Raw genomic sequence first — 24,166 nt, 5'->3', positions numbered from 1 at the left:
ACGTCCTCGTGCTCCATCAGCTGCTTCTCCAACTTCACCACCTGCCCAGGAGTCTGTTTGGTGGAACTACATACCTCTAAGTCCACCACACGTGGAGATAGCGCGGGGCTTGCTTCACCCACGTCTCCATCCATCTCACAACCATCATAGCTTGCTGCTGCCTGCCGTCCACGTGCTGTCCCGGTGGCGTCTGCAACCTCACCACTGCAGCTACTCATAACTGCCTGGCGTTCACGGGCTCTCACAGTGGCGTCTGCAACCTCACCTTTCCTCACAACTTGGCAGTGCAGCTCCAGCCTCTCATCCTCAACATCTGGACTCATCACGGGGCTCTTGACCTGTTCAGCAGCGTCCTCCAGGATCAGCGGTAATATTATTTTCCTCACATACCTGCATCTGCATCCTTCTGGAGTCCACTAATGCTGCACTCTGAACCAGGGAGTCCAGCCCCACCAGACAGGGTTCCTCCATGTCGGCCACGAATGCTGGTAGCTTCCCCTCAATACCACCCACCATGATCATAGACATTACGGGGCCTCATGGCGTCATACAGTGGCCAGTCATGCCACACGGCTGCCAGTCTGACACAGGGAGGTCTTGCACTGCCACAACTTCTTCCCCGACGATGGTCTTCGCCGCACCAGTGTCCACCACCTCAGGAAATGGGCAGCTGTCCACCTCGCTCTCGACGACTCCAGTGCATCCCTCGCACTGTTGTTTCACTGCCACCAGTTCTTCCTTGATTTCTTCTGTCATGTCCTGTTGCACCATCGGTGCACTTAATTCTTGTTTCATTTCACTCCTTGCCTGTTTCATAATTTCACTCGTTATTTTGTCCATTCGCACAATTGTTTCTTGTGTCATTTTGTCCATTTGCAAATTTATTTCCTGTGCCCACCTAGCAATCAAGTTTTCCAGACTTTTCTAATCTGGCTCACTGCCTTCCGGCATCTCACCACCTTTCACGTCTGAGTCTGCCATTGTTCATGCGTACCCGGCAACCTTGCTAGCCAAACTTTACCCCACTCCTGACACCATTGTTACAAAGGCTACCCACACAGCAGGGACACCACACCCAGCAACCACAGGGCAAGGCAGGGCACCCAAGGTCCTTACTTACAGCTTCCAAAGTCGCAACCGTAAATCACTTATGTACTCTCAGCAGCAGACCAGGACAGCATTCAGGACGAGGCGGCACAGGGATAATGTTAACGAGGGTCCGTGACTAGCAAGGGAAGTGAGGTACACAACTCACAGGCAGGGGACCCAGGCAGGCAGGAGACAGGAAACACTTAGCACAGCTTCTTACGTTTACTTGGGTATAACACAGTACATAACAGGCAGTGTAAGGCAATATATAGGACAAGCGCAGAGATGGAGGACAAGACTAACCCATCCAAGCTTGTGGGAACAAGAGCACCGGAGGACCAGACTGTCCTCCAAGATCAGGAGAACTGGGTAGACGCCGAGTGCCGGGAACCGGCCACCAGCAAGCAACCAGGCCTAGAGCAGAGCGGGGAAAGAGAGACAGCAGGGGGAAGCAGGCTGCGGCCAGCTTTTATACCCCTCCTTCCAGCAGCTCTGCACTGATTGGCTAGTCATGAGCCAATCATTGTTGGTTTATCTACCTGCACGGTCATCCACGTCCGGTGCCCACATCCTGTCTCTCAACAATACCACCTCACTCCAACAAATAACTACCAGCCCCACCTGCGCCGCCGTAACAATACGTTAGGCAACCACAAGGCGAATGATAATGAAGGCCTGAGTAAAGTGTGAAAGAAGTGTGATTGAATCTTTAAGAGAGAAAGGCATGGAAGGTGGCCGTGAATGGTACAAGTTAATGAGAGGTGAGAATATGTCAAAAAATGTTGGTGTGGAGAGTCTGAAAGTGAATGGGAAAGTTATAACAGAGAAGAATGAGATCAGGGAGGCAATTAGACAGTTCTGGGAAGAGGTGGGTGGTGTAGGTGAAGTGCTTGGTGTGAGAGAAGGATGTGTGACACTGGAGAGGAAAAATGCAGATGAACTGAATGAGAAAATCAGCAAGGAAGAGTTAGAGAGATGTGTGAAAAGGCAGAAGAATGGGAAGGCAGCAGGGCCAGATGGGATACTGTATGAGATGTATAAAAATGGTGGGGAGGTTGTTATTGACAGGATGACTGAAGTATTTAACCAGGTGTGGGAGGAGGAGAGGGTGCCAAGAATGTGGAATGAATGCAGGGTGACTCTGTTGCATAAGGGAGGACACAGGCGTAAGAATGAGTTGAAGAACTATAGGCCGATTGCATTATTAAACACAGTGGGTAAAGTGTTTAGTGCAGTGTTGAATGAGAGATTGTGTAAATGGATTGAGCGAGTTGGGTGAGGAACAGAATGGTTTCCGCATGGACAGGAGGGCCGAGGATAACTTGTTTGTGGTGAATGAAATGATTGAGAAAAAAAGAAAGGAGGGAGGCAAATTGTATTTAGGTTTTTTGGATATAGAAAAGGCATATGATAGGGTGGATAGAGAAATGTTAGTAAGAGTCTTAGGAAAGATTGGGTTGAGTGAAAAAATAATCAACATAGTGCGTAGCAGGGCTATGTGTGTTGACACCAGAGCCAAACACAGACTAGGAGATATAACAGACTGGGTGAAGAGTGAGAGAAGTTAGGCAAGGATGTATTTTATCACCAACCCTTTTCAGTTTGTATACAGAGGAGCTAGCAGCCAGACAGAGAAGAATGAATGCAGGAGTGAGAGTGGGGAATGAGAAGATAGGTGTATGCAGATGATGACGTAGTGGTCATGAGTGAGTCAGCAGATGAGTTGCAGAGTATGTTGGATGTTGTGGATGGATATGAGAGAGTTAGATTTAGTAGAGAAAAAAAGTAAAGTGATGAGAGTGAATAGGTGTGACGATGAAAGCAATGCAGAATGGAGAATTGGAGAAAATGAGTGGAATCAGGCACGAGAATATATATAAGTACTTGGGGATGTGGGTGAGTCCAAGTGTGTGTGATAAGACAAAGAATTAAAAGATAGGTTTAGTGAATCAGTGGGTAGGACGATTGGGGATGCAGCAAGAATGAGAGCAAGCAAATATAATGTGCTGAGGGAAGTGTGGAAGAGTGTATATTTGCATAATGTATGGTATGGATGTGACTGCATGGAATGAAAGTGAAATTGACAAGCTAGAAGTGGGACAGAATAGAATATGTAGAATGGCACTGAATGCACCGAGGTACACAGCAGTAGAAGCTTTGAGAGGATATGGGATGGAGCACCTTTAGGAAAGACTAGTTAAAGCCACACTTAGGTACAAGGTTAGATTAGAAAGAATGGATGATGAAAGAATAGTGTACTTATGGAATGAAAGTGGGAGTAATTGGAGGAAGAGGTGCATGAGAATGACAGAGAGGAGTGGATTACAAGTTGTATGGGGGATGAGAATGGCTGGGAGGAATCAAAATGAGCGTGAATGGATCGTGACAAGAGAAGGCAGAGTGGGAACTGAATGGGATGCGAAGAAATGGAAGAGTGAGATAGACAGAGAGGTGAAGTGGGTGGGACTGAATATATGGAAGAATAAGATGGAACGAAAGAGATTGATTGAGGAAAAGGAAGCCCCGACGTATAAAAGGTGGTATATGATGGCAGCCTGGGGGATGATCTTTTCCGAGCGAGGACACAGTGTATGGATGTGAATGCAAATAACTACAGGTGGTCTGAGTCCTGCAGTAAAGTGTGCCAGATGTGTGAAATGGGGGATGACGAGACGGTGGAGCATGTCATGCTGGAGTGTGAGAAGTATGAGAGAGACAGGCATGATATGATGCAAGTGATTTTAAGTGAATTAGGGCATAATAGGGATGAAAGAGCGGAGAAGACAAGAAGGGAATGGATCGTGTTGCTACTGGGACTGTGGTGATTGTTTTCTGTTTGTCGTTTCTCTCTCTCTCTCTCTCTCTCTCTCTCTCTCTCTCTCTCTTACAGGAGTAGCCGTTACCAAGGCCTGACTCAGGAACAGTTCCTGAGTCACCTGTAACATCAAGATCAAGGTCAGTGTAAAGGGACGATACAAAGGCCTCTGACTCAGAAGAAATTCTGCGTCACCTGTAGCATCAAGACGAGTGAAAGGATGATTGAGGCGTGAAGGAGTCTGGAGAGAATGTGGTGAGGGAGGTGTAGGGATGATTAGTGAATAAAATACTGCTCTTTTTTCTGCTTGTTTTTTTTTTTTTTTTTTTTTATTTATTTTTTTTTTTTGTCCTCTACAGAAGTTCCCGAGTCACCTTTAGCATCAAGATCAAGACCAAGACCAAGACCACGCTGAGTGACTGTGTGAGTAAAGTTTTGTTTGGAATTTTGATTGAGGCAATAAAACAGGTACTGGAATCAGGGGAGGCACCAGAGGGATGGAAAGTGTTAACACAATTATGATACTAAAAGTAAGAAGACCAAAGGTTAATGAACTAAGACCTATAGTGTTTGCAAATGTAGGCTACAAATTGTTAATGTCAGTGATAAGGGAAAGCCTAGAAGAGCAAATAGAGAGGAACAAATGGAGAAAGGACACTCAGGCAGGATTTACAGCTGGTGGGAGAACTGAAAGCAATTTGTTATACTAAAGTACTGTGTAGAAAAAACATACGAAATGAAAAAAAATCACTAATTGCAACAGCCATTGTTTATGTCATAGCTTTTGACAGCATAAAGAGAGACAAAATTATCCAAATACTCAAAGAATACAAGATGAATCAACAAATAATAGGAATAGTTTCAAACATGTACTCAGGAGACAAGACAATGGTTAAAATGAGAAAGGATGAGGAGGTGGAGATGATGGTTACTAGTGGAATCAGGCAAGGGTGTACAGGATCAACTACAATATTCAAATTAACGACACACAAGATAATGGAAAAACCAGAAGTAATGGATAGAGACTGTAAAGGTGAGAATTTCAAGATTACATCGCTATTCTTTGCTGATGACGGTATGCTACTAACTAGCCCAGGGAATTGAAGATGCAGAGAGGGTGATGCAGCCCACAATGCAAATCATTAAGGAGAATGGCATAGAAATTAATAGGGAAAAGAGCAAGATAATTATATATAACCTTTAGAGATTAGGGGTATCCAAGTTAGCAAGGAGATGAAATATTTAGGAATTACCTTGAAAAGTATTGCTTCAAAATTCAGACATACCATGATTGAAGAGGCAAGAAAGCTAGCAAACTTAACTTATTCAATCATAGCTAAAGATTTGTTTAAAACTAGTGATAGGAAAAGCCTTTTGGAAAAGTGTGACCCTCCCTGCAGTAGGTACTCTTTTTTTTCTTTTTTTTTTATACCATGTGGGGTTTTCATGGGAATTTCTGGGCTAAAGGAGATACTTTTTGGGGTGCCTCCTATCTCAAAGCCCACCCGCTAGGAAACTGTTGCCCCAAGTGAGGAAGCCCACCCTACACTCGGACCGTGGACAGGATTCGAACCCGTCCACTTTGAGACCCTTTAGAGCCCACAGCACACATTGTTCCACTGCACCACAGCAGCCTCCATGGCTCTAATATAGTAGCTTTAACTCAGGAGGAAATCAAAGAACTTCAAAGAATCAAAAATAGTTCAAGTCGTGAAATGTTGGGGCACCAAGATATGCACAAGAAGCAGTGCTGAGGGGAGAATTAGAATTCAAGCATGAAGGCAAGAATAATGGAAGGAAAATTGAAATACTTACAATACATACTAAGAGAGGAAGGTAACAGTTTGTTGGGAAGGATAGTGGAGGAGATGAGGAAAGGGAAAAAGAATAGGTGGACAAGTGAGGCATTACTAAAAAGGAAAACAGTTAGAATCAGAGGAAATGACACAGCAAACAAGGAAATAAAAGAAAAAAATTAGAATGTGGGGATACAAAACAGTGGAAGCAGCAAATGCTAGAAAAGACAAGCTTGGAAGTATACAGAAAGTGGAGAACAGAGATAAGGGGACAGGATAAGGTGTATGATAACAAAGAAGCATCACTAATCCTGTTTAGGTGCAGAAAAAAAAATTTTAATTTGGGGGACAGGAAGAGATTTAGAAATGAGAACACAGGATGAATAATGTGTGAAAGTAATTATGAAGACCTGCATCACTTATTCTACACTACCCAGCCCACTCAGAAGAAAGAAAGAAGAATCCAACACTACAACAACCTTAGCAAGAAGATGAAGAAAATTTAATAGGAAAAGTGCTTCCTGTGTTTAATATAGAGAGCATGAAAAATACACTCCACAAGTTTTGGAAAATAAGAGAAAGAAAAATAAAGGAAACAATGGCAACAAGATAAAAGAAACATAACAGAGGTGGGAGTGCCGATGCAAAGGCAACACTCCCAACAACACCTGAACTGAACTGAGTGGGAGTAAGAGTTAGTGTGGTGCAGGCAGAGGCTTTGAGGGGAAGGTGAGTAGGGAGAGGAGTGAGTGAGTAGGGAGAGGGTGAGTGTGTTGGTAGAGGATGGAGGCTGAGAGAGAGAGAGAGAGAGAGAGAGAGAGAGAGAGAGAGAGAGAAAAGTGAATAAGTGTGTGGTTTTGCAATATGACAGAGAGAGAGAGAGATTGATTGATTGATTGATACATTTATTGTTGCATTAATAAATAGATACAACAAAGGAGATGGACCTTGCCACCCACCTCCTGAGCAAAGATTTAAGGTTAAAGTATCAAAAGTATATAAATAGACAGTGGTACAGTGGAACCATGCGTGTTTTGGGGTCCGAGGGGTCTCCAAGCGCACAGGTTCGAATCCTCTCCACGGTTCGAGTGTAAGTTAGGCTTCCTCACTCAGGGCAACGGTTTCCTAGCGGGTGGGCTTTGAGATAGGAGGTACCACAAAAAGTATCCCCTTTAGCCCATAGACTCTTGTGAAAAGCCCAAGGTATAAATAAAAAAAAAAAAAAAAAAGACTACAGGTACTTAAATAAATAAATACAGATATTGCACACCTTATTGTATAAACTTCCTACAGTCTGGGAGTGAACTGAGGAAATTCCTTGAGGATATATCTGAGAGTGGCTGGGTGTAGGAGATGGTCAATGAGGCTATACAAGTCATGTAAAGAGAGAGAGAGAGAGAGCGTGTGAATAGTAGAGAAATAGATAGATACGCAGCAAGAGAGGGTGGAGGGATGGATAGATACATAGAGAAAGAGAGTGGGGTTAGGGGGAATATGGGGCATCAGTGTTACTAATATGGGGTGCATCAAATTCTGGAACCCACAAAAAAATTAAAGAAACAAAAACCGTAAAAGATGAATGAAACAGGGAATAACCACTCAGCCTTACCCTGTGATATTTTATTCTTTATTATTGTTGCCTTCATTATCTTTTCATCATCCCTTTCTTCTTCTTGTCCTTTTTGTTATCTTCATTATCTTTTCATCATCTTTTTCTTCTTGCCCTTTTTGTTGTTTTCTTTATTATTTTTCTTTCTCATCATCTTTCTCCTTTTCTTTTTCTTGTCATTTTTTTATCTTCATTATCTTTTCATCATCACTTTCTTCTTCTTGTTCTTTTTCATTGTTATTTTCATTCTCTTTTCATCATCTTCCTCATCTTCTTTTTCTTCATGCCTATTTTTATTATTATTATTATCTTCATCTTTTCATCATCATCATCATCATCATCATTATTTTTCTCTTCATTTCCTTTTTCTTCTTCCTGTGATTTGTGTTATTGTTATCTTCACCATCACCTATTCTTGTTATCTTTTCAACATCTTTATCATTGTCCTCCTCTTCTTTTACCTTCTTTCCTATCCTTTTTATTGGTATTATTATATTCTTTATCTTCATCATCATCTTCCTCTTCTTCTTTTACTTCTTTCTGTCTTTTTTTATTAATATTATTTTTGTTATCTTATCATCATCTTCCTTCTCTTCTTTTTCTTTTTCTTGTCATTTTTCTTGTTAACTTCATTATCTTTTTGTCATCATCTTCTTCCTCTTTTTCTTTTTCTTTTTCTTCCTGTTCTTGTCCACTTCATTATTGTTATCGTCATTATGTTTTCATCATCTTTTTTATCATCATCCTCTTTTTTTCTTCTTGTCCACTGTTATTATTATCTTTATTATCTTCTCATCATCATCTTCCTTCTCTTCTTTTTTTTTCTGTCATTTTTATTATCACCTTCATTATTTGTTCATCATCTTCATCTTCTTCCTCTTCTTTTTCTTCTTCCTGCCCATTTTTATTATAGTTATCTTCATTATTACCACTACTACCACAGCCGCCGCCACCACCACCGCCACCTGACAGTATTGCGGGTGTGTTGCAGGTTTGGCCATTCAGGACAAGACATGTTTTCTGCCAGGCTCATCAGGAAGAAGGTTGAGAAGACAAGTTCATCACAGGTCACCAGGGACAAGAAGACTACTAAGAGGTCAGTGTGTCCTTTTATTTATCCATTTATTTATTCATTGTTTTTTATTTGTTTAATTTTTAGTGGTCTTTCAGTTGTGTTTATGTACTGAAATCATACAAACACCTTGAAAACACCAGTAATATCCACTTCAACCTATTAAACTATCTCTAGAAACACAAAAACACTTGAAAAACTCCCAATAACTTTCACTGGAACTTGTTAAACCATCACTAGAACCACTTGAAATACTTAAAAACTCTAGTAATTTCTACAAGAACCTGTTATGTCATCACTATAGTAAAACTAAATTGTACTGACCAGTAATATCCACTTCAACCTATTAAACTATCTCTAGAAACACAAAAACACTTGAAAAACTCCCAATAACTTTCACTGGAACTTGTTAAACCATCACTAGAACCATTTGAAATACTTAAAAACTCTAGTAATTTCTACAAGAACCTGTTATGTCATCATATCTGTACTGACCCGAGTACAATTCTATCCAAATCCAAAACATTCAGCCTATACTACTCACAGTTCTTCAATCATAGTAATTATCAACAAATGGCGTTCTAAGAATATTCTGCCCATTTCATTAAATATCAGGTGATACAAATAACTGTTAGGTATCAAATCAAATGAAGGTATTTCATGGACACGTATGACAATGTGGTATGTCAGGACGGGCGACACTGCCACTCGACCTGAGGAGGGATTTTCACTGAGGGAAGGGTGGGGAGTCAGGTCACCACACTGGTACATATCGACTCACTTTTCATCTAGTTGCCACGATGGAAGGACACGCTGACACTTCCCCGTCTTACTGTGTGTTGTGCAGCCAAACCAAGGAGTTTCTCTACAGAATTAATAGATAATCCTTAAAAGAAAAAGCTTGCAAGGACCACTTTTACCCACAAATCAAGCAAGGAAGAAGACAGCAGATGCAGCTGGTATATCTAAAGCCACGATGAAGAGGATTTGTTCCAGTGCAAACAAGATATGCACCACAACCTTATCAGTGTTTCTTTTCCCTCACTCATTATATTACACTGGGTATCTCGAGAGGACATAATAGTAAATATTAGGTAAATTATCTGCCTCATTTTCACTTTTATAACCAGTACCTTTACTGTATTTAATTTACCTATGGCATCTTCATGTCTTGTCTCCCACCCCATTTTTTATAGTGGTCATGTTTTAAATTGAGTAAAGAACAGTTATTCCCTCTTCCTTGAAGTAATGAGAGATGGCAACGTCACATGGATTATTGGCCTCACCCTATGGCTCGGTACAATGTAGAACCACAAACACTTGAAAAATCCCCAATAGCATCCACTAGGACCTCGAAAACATTGAAAAAAAAAACAATAACTTTCAATAAAACATGTTAAACTTTCACTAGAACCACAAAAACATTAGAGAACCTCAATAACATCCACTAGAACCTTTTAATTCATAACTAGAACCACACAAACACTGGAGAACCTCAATAACATCCACTAGAACCTTTTAATTCATAACTAGAACCACACAAACACTGAAGAACCTCAATAACATCCACTAGAGCCACATAAACGCTGGAGAACCTTAATAGCTTCCACTAGAACCTTTTAATTCATCACTAAAGCCACATAAATGCTGGAGAATCTCAATAACTTCCAGTAGACCCTGTTATAAATGCAGAACTTTTATCAAGCTATCCCTGGAATCATAAAAGTACCCTTGAAAACACCACAGATTGCCTTGGCCACTGTTTCCCTTCAGATGTTTAAGAATCTTCAAGTTTTTTTATGTTTTTCGTTTCTGGACAAGGAAAAGGAAGAATGGCAAGGTACACGCCAAGCCACTAGCCACCAGAAAGAAGAGGCTACGAGTGGCTTCAGATGGTGCCAGTACTGCCGTCACCACCACCACCATCACCACCGGTCACCAGAACACCGCTACTGACACAGACATCAATAAGAATAAGGTTAGGTTAGGTTAGGTTTAGTTTAAGACTTCAGGTTAGGTTAGGTTTTAGTCTGTGTTCATTTCTCTAATGGTAGCAGAAGGAGAATAATACAACTTTATAACCATTCACATTTTTTTTTTTTTTATCTATTTATTTATTTTATTTATTTATTTATTTATTTTATTTATTTATGTTTATTTATTTTTTATTTTATTTTTTTATTTATTTTTTATTTTCTGGTTAGGTTAGGTTAGGTTTAAGTCTGTCAATTTCTCTAACAGTAACAGTTCGGAAAATTCATCCCAAATTTTTAACCAATCCTCTCTCTCTCTCTCTCTCTCTCTCTCTCTCTCTCTCTCTCTCTCTCTCTCTCTCTCTCTCTCTCTCTCTCTCTCTCTCTCTCTCTCCTGATTAGGTTAGGTTTGTCTGTCAATTTGTCTAACAGTAAAAGAAGGAAAAAGTAATACAAATCTTTTAACCCAATCATTTTTTCAGGTGAATCGCTCAACACAGAAAGACAAGAGGGCAAAGAGGAAGACCCAGAACACCAGGAGCCAGAGGGAGAGCAGTGCATTGTGGGATGAGTCAGAAAGAGTACCAGTGCTGTATAGAAACACTGACAGCGAGAACCAACTATCGTATGACTCAGAGAGCAGCATTGCATCCTTTGATGAAGAAAGTCACCAAGATGCCCAAGATTTAGACACTTTCTCATTCCTAGACAGAGAAAACCAGCAAGATTTAGACAGTTCCTCATTCCTAGACAGAGAAAACCAGCAAGATTTAGACAGTTCCTCATTCCTAGACAGAGAAAACCAGCAAGATTTAGACAGTTCCTCATTCCTAGACAGAGAAAACCAGCAAGATTTAGACAGTTCCTCATTTCTTGACACAGAGAACCAACAGAATTTAGACTCTCAGAACACTCAATCCTGCAACATGGCTAGCAAGAAACACAGGCACAAAAAGACACAAGAGGGGAGAGTTGATACAAGTCTCATTGGGAAGTGTCTGAAGTCAGTTGCCACGGAGAGAGGTAGTGTGGTGGCAGCCATTGCAGAGAACACCACACTGTATCTCCAAGGGTGTCTGTTGCTGCGGCCCCTCCTAGGATCTGTCGAGGTGCTTGGATATATTATACAGCAAGGAAAGAGTCAGGCTATCTACTCCCTGCCATCCTGCTCCCTTCTTGGTGTGACGGCGCTGGACTGTGTGGAGGTGGAGGCAGGGAGTGGTGTTCTGCAGGGCCTTCCTTCCGCCTTTGTGGACGACTTAGTGGAGATGGTAAGTGATGTTGTTTTGTATTGTGTGTTTTTCTGGTGTTTTTGTGTGTTTCTTGAGGGTTTGGTGGGGTGTTTAAGTGGTTTTATTTGGTTTCTTGTGCTCTCTCTCTCTCTCTCTCTCTCTCTCTCTCTCTCTCTCTCTCTCTCTCTCTCTCTCTCTCTCTCTCTCTCTCTCTCTCTCTCTTCTCTTCTCTCTCTCTCTCTCTCTCTCTCTCTCTCTCTCTCTCTCTCTCTCTCTCTCTCTCTCTCTCTCTCTCTCTCTCTCACCTCATATATATCATTTGTTTGTCAGTCTTTCCTTCTACACACACACACGCGCCCGGTAGCTCAGTGGTTAGAGCGCTGGCTTCACAAGACAGAGGACCAGGGTTCGATTCCCCGGCCAGGTGGAGATATTTGGGTGTGTCTCCTTTCACGTGTAGCCCCTGTTCACCTAGCAGTGAGTAGGTACGGGATGTAAATCGAGGAGTTGTGACCTTGTTGTCCCGGTGTGTGTTGTGTGCCTGGTCTCAGGCATATCCAAAGATCGGAAATAATGAGCTCTGAGCTCGTTCCGTAGGGTAACGTCTGGCTGTCTCGTCAGAGACTGCAGCAGATCAAACAGTGAAACACACACACGCACGCACACACACACACACACACACACACGGATTCGTAAATGGAAAAATTAGGCAAAAAAAAACAATAGAAAGGTTAAAAGGAGAGAACGGAATGGTGGAAGACCCAAAAGTACGGCAGAACTATTAAATAATAAATTCTAGGTGGTCTTTACTAAGGAATCCAAATTTGAGAGGCCACAGAGTAATAGAGAGACAATCTATATGAAAGAGATTAAAGTAACCAAGCTTGAAATAAAAGAGTTAATGAAGGAACTGGATGAAGAGAAGGCAATGGGACCAGATGAAGTCTCAGGCAGAATACTGAAAGAATGTAGGGAAGAACTAGCAAGTCCTATATACAACATCATAAAATGCTCAATAGAAAATGGAACAGTACCAGTAGAATGGGAAAGAGGTGAGGTGGTTCCCATATATAAGAGCGGAAGGAAGGAAGAACCTTTAAATTACAGACCAGTATCACTAACTAGTGTAATATGCAAGATGTGTGAAAGAATAATAAAGAAACAATGGATCAAATTCCTTGAAGACAACAAATTAATATCAAATAGCCAATATGGTTTTAGAAAAAAACTGTCTTGTGTAACTAATTTATTGAGTTTTCTTTTCTAGAATAGTTGATAGAGTACAAGAGAGAGAGAGATGGGTTGACTGTATTTATTTGGATTTAAAAAAGGCATTTGACAAAGCAAGGCGTTTGATAAGGTACCGCTTAGGAGGCTAGTGTACAAATTGAGACTACATGGGATAGGGGGTAGGTTAGTTGATTGGATTAGTGAATGGCTTTCTGATAGGAAACAGAGAGTAGTATTAAATGGGGCAATGTCTGAGTGGAAGGAAGTGGTTAGTGGGGTACCCCAAGGATCAGTGCTAGGACCTCTTCTTTTCTTGGTGTACATTAACGATTTAGATATAGGAATTAGTAGCAAAGTATCAAAGTTTGCAGATGATACTAAGATAGCATGTGCAGTACAGGGTGAAAAGGACAATTACTGAATACAACGAGACCTGGACAGGCTGATAGCATGGGCAGACAGGTGGCAGATGGAGTTTAATTCTAAAAGTGTCAGGTTATGCATTTAGGTAAAGACAACACAAACTTTAGCTATGAGATGGAGGGATGTTGGCTAGAGGCAGTAGAGGAAGGAAAGGATTTAGGAGTAGTGATAGACAGGACTATGAAATTTTCAAAGCAATGTTTAGAAGCAAGAAATAGGGCAAATAGGATCCTGGGTTTTATAAATAGAAATGTTAGTTATAAAAGTAAGGAAGTGGTGCGTAGCTTATATAATTCCTATGTTAGGCCCCATTTAGAGTATTGCATACAGGCCTGGTCACCCCACTATAGGCAGGATATCAACATGTTAGAAGCAGTTCAGAGAAGAGCAACTAGGATGATACCAGCATTAAAGCGCCTGGAGTATAGAGATAGATTAAAGGAATTAAACATGTTTTCATTTGAGAGGAGATGTATAAGAGGGGATATGATAAAGTTATTTAAAATGTTCTCAGATACAAACTACATAGATGTGAGATCTTTCTTTACCTTAGAGGAGGGAAATAGGACTAGAAATCATGGCAGGAAGATTAGAAAGCAAGGCTGCAGGTTAGATATAAGAAAATATTTCTTTTGTCATAGGGTGGTAGACTTCTGGAATGCATTGCCAGAGACGGTTGTAAATAGCACTAGTTTGACAATGTTTAAAAACAGATTAGATAAGCACTTAAATTTATTAGATTTATAATTATGTATAGCACTGCATGATAGTTTTTATAAGAAATTTACTATAGTTAAACAAGACATGATCCCCATGTATGGGGACCACAAATTGTAGAGGATTTCGCTGCAGGACTTAGCCCTGTTAATGGGCCAAATATTTAGAATTAGTATATAATGTATTGTGTACTTGTAAGTGTATCTTTAAGTACTGATGACGAGGTCGCTGTGCGACTGATACAGGCTAACCTAGATGGGCCCTGGTGTCCCTTTGTTATCCTATTATTTATGTTATGTTATGTTATGTTACCACGTGCAAGATTACTGTGGAAGTTAGAGGAGAAGGGTGGCTTAAAAGGTAGCACATTGAGATGGATGGAAAATTATTTAAGGGGAAGAGAAATAAGGACGGTAGTTAAAGATATGAAGTCCAAGTCGAGAGCAGTAGAAAGTGGAGTGCCACAGGGGTTAGTATTAGTGCCAATACTTTTCCTCATATATGTAAACGACATGCCAGAAGGAGTGAACAGCTACATAAATCTGTTTGCAGATGATATGAAACTGTGCAGAGTTATAAAGCAAAAAGAGGAATGTGAAATACTGCAAGAAGACCTAAATAAGATCTGGGAATGGAGTAAAAAGTGGGAAATAGAATTCAATGTGGACAAAAGCCATGTCATGGAAATGGGAAAGAGTGAAAGACGACCAGTGGGAATCTACAAGATGGGAGATGGAGAAGAACTGGAGAAAGTAAAAAAGGAAAAGGACTTGGGAGTGACGATGGAAGAAAACAATCAGCCGGTAAGCCATATTGATAGAATTTTCAGAGACATATAATTTGCTAAGGAATATTGGAGTAGCATTTCACTACATGGACAAAGAAATGATGAAGAAATTGATAAATATTATAATAAGACCCAGATTGGAATATGCAGGAGTAGTGTGGATCCCTCATAAAAAGAAACACATAAGGAAGTTGGAGAGACTACAAAAAATGGCTACAAGAATGGTTCCAGAATTTAAAGGGATGACATATGAGGAGAGACTAAAGGCTATGGATCTACCATTCCTGGAACAGAGAAGAGAGAGAGGAGACCTGATACAAGTTTATAAATTGATCAACAGAATGGACCAAGTGGATAATGAGAAACAGATCCTGAGAGAAGAATATGACATTCGAAGCACAAGATCACATAGTAAAAATCTGAGAAAGGGAAGATGTCGTAAGAGATGTTAAGAAATATAGTTTACCACAAAGATGTGTTGAGACGTGGAACAGTTTGAGTGAAGAAGTGGTGTCAGCAACGAGTGTGCATACTTTTAAAGAAAAATTGGATAAGTGTAGATATGGAGACGGGGCCACACAAGCGTAAACCTTGTGTGTGTGTATTTACTAGGTAAATACACACACACACACACACACAGTTACAAAGAAAAATTCTTATCAAATAGCCAATTTGGCTTTAGAAAAGGTTGGTCGTGTGTAACAAATTTACTGAGTTTCTACTCTAGAACAGTTGATAGGGTACAAGAGAGAGAGGGATGGGTTGATTGTATTTACTTGGATTTAAAAAAGGTGTTTGATAAAGTGCCACATGCAAGGTTACTGTGGAAATTAGAGGAGAAGGGTGGTTTAAAAGGAAGCACATTGAGATGGATGGAAAATTATTTGAGGGGGAGAGAAATAAGGACAGTAGTTAAAGATATGAAGTCCAAGTGGAGAGCAGTAGAAAGCGGAGTGCTACAGGATTCAGTATTGGCGCCAATACTTTTTCTCATTTATATAAACGACATGCCAGAAGGATTGAAGAGCTACATAAATCTGTTTGCGGATGATGCAAAACTGTGCAGAGTTATAAAGCAAAAAGAGAATTGTGAAATACTGCAAGAAGACCTAAATAAGATCTGAGAATGGAGTAAAAAAGTGGGAGATGGAATTCATTGTGGACAAAAGCCATGTCATGGAAATGGGAAAGAGTGAAAGACGACCTGTGGGAATCTATAAGATGGGAGATGGAGTAGAACTGGAGAAAGTAAAAAAGGAAAAGGATTTGGGAGTGACGATAGAAGAAAATAATCAACCGGTAAGCCATATTGATAGAATTTTCAGAGAGACATATAATTTGCTAAGGAATATTGGAATAGCATTTCACTACATGGACAAAGAAATGATGAAGAAACTGATAAGTACTATAATAAGACCCAGATTGGAATATGCAGGAGTAGTGTGGACCCCTCACAAAAAGAAACACATAAGGAAGCTGGAGAGACTACAAAAAATGGCTACAAGAATGGTCCCAGAACTTGAAGGGATGACATATGAGGAGAGACTAAAGTCTATGGATTTTCCAACATTGGAGCAGAGAAGGGAGAGAGGGGATCTCATAAAGTTTATAAATTGATCAATGGAATGGACCAAGTGGACAATGAGTATCTGATTTTGAGAGAAGAATATGCCAGTCGAAGCACAAGATCACATAGTAAGAAGCTGAGGAAGGGAAGATGTGTAAGATATATTAAAAAGTATAGTTTCCTGCAAAGATGTGTTGAGACGTGGAACAGTTCGAATGAAGAAGTAGTGTCTGCAACGAGTGTGCATAGTTTTAAAGAAAGATTGGATAAGTGTAGATATGGAGACGGGGCCACACGAGCATAAAGCCTTGGCCCTGTAAAACTACAACTAGATAAATACACACACACACACACACACACACACACACACACACACACACACACACACACACACACACACACACACACACACACACACACACACACACACACACACACATATTTCTTCTCATCTCTACTATTACCTTATCTTTCCCTGTGTTTCATGATTGTCCACCACACACTACTACCTCACCAGTTTTTCTATAAATCACCAAAATTATACCAGAGGAAATCATTATATACAGCTTCCCTTGTTTTAGTCATTTTTACCATGCGTTTTGGGTATGCTTAGATGATTTTATTGACATTAGGAAGGGTCTATGGAGGTCAGAAGATTAATGGCCAGAGTCTTCGCTATTTTAATCCCCACGTGAGTTTCTGAAGCTGTATAGAAACCAGATAGTAAGCAGAATGAATATGGAAACACGACATGGTACTGAAGGAGTTGATAGTGTCTTTAGAAAGGGTCTATGGAGGTCAGAAGATTAATGGCCAGAGTCTTCGCTATTTTAATTCCCTCGTGAGTTTCTGAAGCTGTATAGAAACCAAATAGTAAGCAGAATGAATATGGAAATGCGACATGGTACTGAAGGAGTTAATAGTGTCTTTCCCTCTTGTATTTTCTTGTATTCTCATTTTACCATCTCAACAGCCTTTTGTTTCCCTACAGAACACCAAAATAACACTACAGATTATTATGCACAGTTTCCCTTGTCTCAGGTACTTTTTATATGTTTTTTTCCCTTTGTTTCCCTTTCTCCCTTTGCACCACACACCACCTCAACACATCACCATTTCTCCTTCTACAGAACACTAAGGTAACACTACAGATCACAGTTTCCTTTCTCTTTTTAATTAGTTACCTCTTTGTTTTTCCCTCCTTCTGCAAAACACTAAGGTAACAGTACAGATCTAGTTTCTCCTTGCCATTCTTACTTTCATTGTATTTTTGTGGCTTGTTTTTCCCTTCACACCTCCTTGCTACTCGTGTCTCCCTTGTTTTGTTACTTTTCATATGTTTTCTTTTGTTTTTCTCCTTTTCACCATCTCATTCCTCTTGTTTATCCTAATCTCTTTTACTTTCTATGTGTTTTTCTTCCTTGTTTTTCTCTCTCACCATCTCACTCCTCTTGTTTCCCTCGTCTCTTCGTATATTTTCTTGTTTTTTTCCTCTTTGTACCATCTTACAACTCCTACTTCCCGTGTCTCTTACTTTTTAATCATTTTTCTTCATTGTTTTGCTACTTTCAATTTGTTTTCCCTTCTTGTTTTACGTTCACACTATTCCAGTTCTCTTCCCCTTCTCTTTACTACGTTTGATATATTTTCTTTTCTTTTCTTTTCTTTTTTCTTTTCTTTTTTTTTTCTTTGTCTTTTAATGTGATTCCCTTGTTTTTCCATCACACTACCTAATTCCTCATGTTTACCTTGCTTTGCTGCTTTCAATATGTTTTCCCTTGTTTTTCTCCTATACATATCTCACTCCTATTTTCCTTGTCTCTCTTACTGTCTATGTGTTTTTTCTTCTTTGTGTTTCCTTTTACATCATCTCATTTGTCCTGTTCCCCTTGTCTTTACTGCTGTTAAGATATTTCCTCTTTTTTTTTACCACGTGGGCTTTTCACGGGAATTTATGGGCTAAAGGGGATACTTTTTGTGGTACCTCCTATCTCAAAGCCCACCCGCTAGGAAACCATTGCCCTGAGTGAGGAAGCCCAACCTACACTCGGACCGTGGACAGGATTTGAACCCCTGCGCTTGGAGACCCCTCGGACCCCAAAGCACGCATGGTTCCATTTCACTCCTGTTTTCCTTCTCTCTCTCTCACTTTCAATATGTTTCCCTCTCCTTGATTTTTCTTCACATTATCTCACTGCTCCTGGTTCTCTTCTGTTCATACTTTCAATTATTTTTCCTTCCTTGTCTTTCCTTCAGATCATCTCGTTTCTCCTGTTTCCCTTTTCTCTTACTTCAGTACCAAGATGCATTTCCATATTCATTTTGCTTAATATTTGATGTTTTTATACAGCTTCAGAAACTTATGTGGGGATTAAAAATAGTGAAGACTCTGGCCATTAATCTTCTGACCTCTATAGACCCTTCCTAATGTGAATAAAATTGTATTATCACACGTAAACTTATGGTAAAAATGCGTCCCACCATTTCGCGATTTTATACAGCTTCAGAAACTTATGTGGGGATTAAAAATAGTGAAGACTCTGGCCATTTATCTTCTGACCTCTATAGACCCTTCGTAATGTGAATAAAATTGTCTAATCACACGTTAACTTATGGTAAAAATGCGTCCCAGTTCTGAAGGTGGTCACTGTTTTCCCCTCCTTGTGTTTCCTTCTCTCTATCTCGCTCTTCTCCTGCACAGAAAACTAAGGTCACACTACTAGAGGTCCTGCCACACTCCTCCCAGCGCCTTGACCTCCTCATGGGTGCCGGCTGGGGGTCCCTTGGCACTCTCTGGGACCACATGAAGCCCTGGGAGAGTATTGGTGCTGCGGTCGTCACTCCCAAGATTTGCTCCAAGGCTCGCATCACTCACATCAAGCCAGAGTGGAAGGAGGCGGCTCAGATGGTGGTGTCCAGCTGGTCTTGTGGCGCTGGTAGGTGGTGGTGATGATTTATTTATTTATTTTTTATTTATTTATTTTATTTATTTTTTTTTTTTTGTCATTTCTATTTTTATTTATTTATTGGTGGTGGTGGTGGTGTGGTGTTGACAATTTTTTTTTTTTTTTTTTTTTTTTTTTCCTTCTTTTAGTTATTGATGTTTTTTAAGTAAGATTTTTTCAGTGATGTGTTTATTTATTTATTTATTATTATTTTTTTTTTTTAGTCCAGTAAGTTTTTTTTTATTTTATTTAATGTTTATTTTATCTGTTTATTTTTTTATTCACTAAGTTGTAGTATTTTATTTATTTGTTGATGTGTATTTTATCTTCTTTTTTTTAATCACTAATTTTTATTTTTTTTCTATTTACTGATGTGTTTTGTGTACTTGTGTGTTTGAGTTTTCTTGTTTAGTTTGGTACTTTCCAGTAGGGTTTGTTAAAGATGTAGTGTTCTTGTTGAACTATCCCAGCAATCATGAAGACTCCCTTGAAAACTGTAGTAACTTTATCTGCATCATAGCAAACCATCATAGACACCCTTGAGAACCCCAGTCATTGCCAAGTATTACTGGAATCACTAAAACTTTGCCTGCACCACACACCCACACAGTGCCGCGCGTGGTGGTATGTGGCGGGAAGGGTGTTGGCAAGAGCACCTTCTTCAAGTACCTGGCCAACACCATGATCGCTGCCCAGCCAGACACCGGCATCCTCTGCCTGGACTTTGACCCTGGCCAGCCCGAGCTGTCCCTGCCCACCTCCCTGTCCCTCACACACCTCACCAAGCCCCTGCTGGGCCCACCCTACACCCACGATCTGGCAGAGCTGTCCCTGCACCACAGACATGTGCTGGTGGGCTCGGTGAACCCACAGTTTGTGCTGGAGGAGTATGTGAGTGCAGTGCAGGAGCTGTGCAGAGCAGCCAGTGGCATGGAGGGTGACCTGCCACTGCTGGTCAACACCATGGGGTGGACTCGTGGCACCGGCCTGGAGGTGATGCTGGATGTAGTGCGCCTGGTGCAGCCCACACATGTCCTGCAGTTCCAGGACCACCGCAACTCCAGGAACTACCCCTTCCCTCTCACCGCTGCTGCCGTCACCACGGCCAGGGGTGGCATAGCCACCAGCACTGGCACAGAGGTGCACTACAGCCTGACCCTGCTGCCCAGTGCTGGCCCAGGCCCTGTGGCACCAAACATGGCCCACCCCAGGGTGCAGCGGGAGCTGAGAGTGCTGGCGGAGGCGGCGCTGGCCATGGAGGCAGAGCAGCGTGTCACAGTGCCGTTGGGCAGGGTGGCACTGTACGTGTGTGAGGAGCAGGTGCCCAGGGAGCGCCTCCTGCAAGTGCTCAATGCCCAGCTGGTGGCACTGTGCCGCGTGGATCCCAGTGACCTGCACACACTGCAGGACGGCTTGCCACAATGCCTGGCACCACTCAGGGGCTGTGGGGACCTGCTGGGGTGGGGCGTGGTGGTGGGTGTGGACCCCCTCACCCGAGAACTGCACCTGGCCACTGTGCTGCCCCCACAACAGGTCACACAGCAGGTTAATGCCATCGTCATGCCCAGGATACACCTGCCCACCTCATTCTACAAGCTCTTCTGTCTGGGTGAGTGTTCTGCTCTGCTGTGCTGTGCTGTGCTTGTTGCTCTTCTGTACAGTACTGTGTTGCTGCTGCTGCTGCCGCCACTTGTGCTACTGATAGTGATAATTATGATAGTGATAAAACTGCTGCTGCTGCTGCTGCTACTATTACATACTATAATAATACTATACTATTACATACTATAATAATGATAGTAATACTGATGCTAATGAGTTGTCAGTCTCCTGAAGGCATGTACACCTTGTAGAAGACACTGAGAATGTATTGAAGGTTTTAACATTTTAACATAACCACTGGATCAAAGAAGGTTTTGCTGTCACTACTGCATATACAAACAGAAAACACTTTGTGTCAACCTTTTCAAACAATCTGAGGAAAGCTTACCTGGTTTAGTCTGGCACAGGTGAGGCAACATGACAACCTTGACAAATACTCAACATAAAACTTCTCTATACTTAATTAGTCTTTATTGAGAATTAGTACTGTATGACCCTTGATGTCTGGCACTTTTCTTCATTAACCTTAATTGTTGAGAGCTAATTACTGTGTTGTTCTACAGGTAAGGGTCCGTACCTGGAGAAGGAGAGGCGAGAGGGTGCAGGGCGGCTGAGGGTGGGACGCAGGATTATGCCAAGAGGACCCAGGCAGTGATGGGCGGGGCACTGCAGGAGGTGCTGTGAGGTGGCTGGACACTGCATGATGGGCTTCAGTACATCATGTCTCACCACAACACTGTATTGTCATTTCTGATGGAAAATTCTGTTTATTCCTGAACAGTGTCAAGAGAGTTAGCCAAAAGAATGGGGTAAATGTCTTGAAACCTTCCTCTTCAATGAATCCAGGTCATAGGAAGATGGAGATACAGAAGCAGGCAGGGAGTTCCAGAGTGTACCAGAGAAAGGCATAAATGATCAAAAGCACTGGTTAAGTCTTGCAATAGTCAAGTGGACAGAATAGTGGTGAGAAAGTCTTGTGCAGCGAGGCCGTGGAAGGAGGGGAGGCACGACAGTAGCAAGATCAGAAGAGCAGCCAGCATGAAAATAGCAGTAAAAGATAGCAAGAGATGCAACATTATGGCGGTAAGAAAGAAGCTGAAGACAGTCAATCAGAAGAGAGGAATTGATAACGAGAAAAGCTTTTGATTCCACCCTAGCTAATAAAACTGTGTGAGTGGACACCCCCCATACATGGGTGGATTAGGCCCTTCTATAGAGTTTGCAGTTGGGAGGTGAGAAATCTTCATATGCCACTGAATGCACTTTCTTTCCCCTGGTTCTCTTTCTACCAACCTTCATAAACTATCACCATTATTGTACTGTCATCTAACCTTACAAGTCCTAACCAGCCAAGTCTCCCTTCTCTCTCTTCCAATCCTTGACACCACACCTCCCTACCACCTCTTCCTGGCCACCCCACTCTGCCACCCTGCCATCTCACACCAGCCACTTGACACCACACCTCCCTGCCACCTCCTTCCTGGCCACCCCACCCTGCCACCCTGCCATCTCACACCAGCCACCTTGACACCTCCTGGGTCACCCCACCCTACCACCCTGCCACCAGCCATATATCACAACTTTGGAACTCCCTGCCTGCTTCTGTATTTCCATCTTCCTGTGACCTGAACTCATTGAAGACATTTATCCCTTTCTTTTGGCTAACACTCAGACCTGCATGGGAACTGGCATCTAAGTGGGCCATTTTTTGCTCAAGTTTTTTTTTTTTTTTTTTTTTTTTTTTTTTTTTTTTTTGCCCTTGGCCAGATATTTCTTCTACATAAAAAGGAAAGTAAATAGATCAATAAGGAAATGTCAGTGTGTCAATTGAGAAAAGTTTGTGATACAGTAATTCCTTCTATCAAATTGAAAGAAAGGACTTGATGGAGGAGGAGGTGCAGAGAAACACAGGTGCAGGGAGACGAGTTTATGCCCGACTGGTTTCGCTGGTGCTTCGTCAGGACTTGTGAATTATAAAATGAAAGTGGTTTTTTTGTTCATTAAGGAGTGGTGTGTGATATTAATTCCACCAGTTAAGGAATACATATTTTTTCCCCCAACAAGAGTGTGTTGTACAAACTTATTTTAATACATACTAAAAATTCTCAGTGCCTGTTTTGAATTACATCTCAGAGTGGAAAGCAGAACATAGCAAAACATGGAAATTGATAATGATAAGAATACTGGAATGCACACTAAATATACACTAACCAATAGAAGAGGAAAGAAATGTGTGAAGGCTGTAGTAATAATAGTAATAGTAGTAGTAGTAGCAGTGGTAGTGGTAATGATGGTGGTGGTAGCAATAGTAGTACTGGTAGTAATAATAGGAGTAGTAGTAGTTGTACTAGTAGTAGTGGTAGTAGTAGTAGCACTAGTAGTAGTAGTTGTTGTTGTTGTAGTATGTATTAGTAGTAGTAGTAGTGGTAGCAGTGCTAGTGGTAGTAGTAGTAGCAGTGGCAGTGGTAGTAGTAGTAGTAGTTGTTGTTGTAGTGTTAGTAGTAGTAGTAGTAGTAGTAGTAGTAGTAGTAGTAGTAGTAGTTGTAGTAGTAGTAGTAGTAGTAGTAGTAGCAGTTGTTGTTGTTGTTGTAGACAGTAATAGAAGGAAGAGGAGGAAAAATAAATAAAAAAAAGGAAAGAAAAGCTAAACATGAAAAGCAAGAGAGAACTATTACTACTTTACACGCAATATTGACATGGAATCAATAAATGTAATAAATAAATACAATTCTTCATATTTCATCTACTCTGGTTCATCTGCCAGCCATGAGAGAGAGAGAGAGAGAGAGAGAGAGAGAAATTGCATCGTGTTTGTAAATGACTTGCGAGAATAGACGAAGAACAAATTTCAACACAGACCAGCTTATATCTGCACAAAGAAAACAATATGAAGAAAAAAAAAGGAAATACTGAGCTAGCCATTACTGTCAACTAATTTGTGAGAAAGAATTAAGTGCTACAAGTTTCAATAAAGACTAGTTAATATTGACGTAAAGATGACATTATGAAGAGAAAAAAATGCTGATTTAGCTATTATTGTCAACTAAACCAATAACTGTAAACCATCATGTGTAAACCAAAACTATCTAAAACAGAAGGATGAAATAAATAAATAAAATAAAAACTGATAGTAATAAAGAGAGATTATTTTTAGCACATATACACGTCAGCAATAATCAAAGTATCCCAGAGCCCTTAGTAATATTAACGGGCTTGGCAAACCACTTGAATAATAAAAAAAATGGAAATACGTATGAGCCAAGATAGATAAGAGAAGAAAAAAAAACATCCTGTTATTTGTACAACTGT

General features: G+C 41.0%; 1 protein-coding gene across 5 annotated transcripts; it reads left to right on the top strand.

Moving 5' to 3' along the window:
• Positions 1 to 3,785: 3,785 nt before the first annotated feature.
• LOC123512464 (polynucleotide 5'-hydroxyl-kinase NOL9-like) lies at positions 3,786 to 22,965 on the top strand. 5 transcript variants are annotated; one of them, XM_045268936.1, is made up of 9 exons: positions 3,786 to 4,159; positions 4,264 to 4,327; positions 8,253 to 8,405; positions 10,203 to 10,359; positions 10,837 to 11,080; positions 11,123 to 11,625; positions 19,012 to 19,246; positions 19,866 to 20,864; positions 21,421 to 22,965. In XM_045268936.1, the coding sequence occupies exons 3-9, from the start codon at positions 8,323 to 8,325 to the stop codon at positions 21,510 to 21,512; spliced, it is 2,313 nt and encodes a 770-aa protein (XP_045124871.1). In that variant the 5' UTR covers positions 3,786 to 4,159; positions 4,264 to 4,327; positions 8,253 to 8,322; the 3' UTR covers positions 21,513 to 22,965. The 5 variants fall into 5 exon arrangements, with proteins under 5 accessions (XP_045124871.1, XP_045124838.1, XP_045124829.1 ...); XM_045268903.1 differs by having other exon boundaries at positions 3,787 to 4,159; positions 8,301 to 8,405; positions 10,837 to 11,625; XM_045268894.1 differs by having other exon boundaries at positions 3,787 to 4,159; positions 10,837 to 11,625.
• Positions 22,966 to 24,166: the final 1,201 nt, after the last annotated feature.

Source organism: Portunus trituberculatus, chromosome 4 (genome assembly GCF_017591435.1).
Source record: "Portunus trituberculatus isolate SZX2019 chromosome 4, ASM1759143v1, whole genome shotgun sequence".
Lineage (NCBI taxonomy): Eukaryota > Metazoa > Arthropoda > Malacostraca > Decapoda > Portunidae > Portunus > Portunus trituberculatus.
Note: the sequence above shows the minus strand (reverse complement) of the source record. Positions and strands in the feature narration are given on the sequence as shown.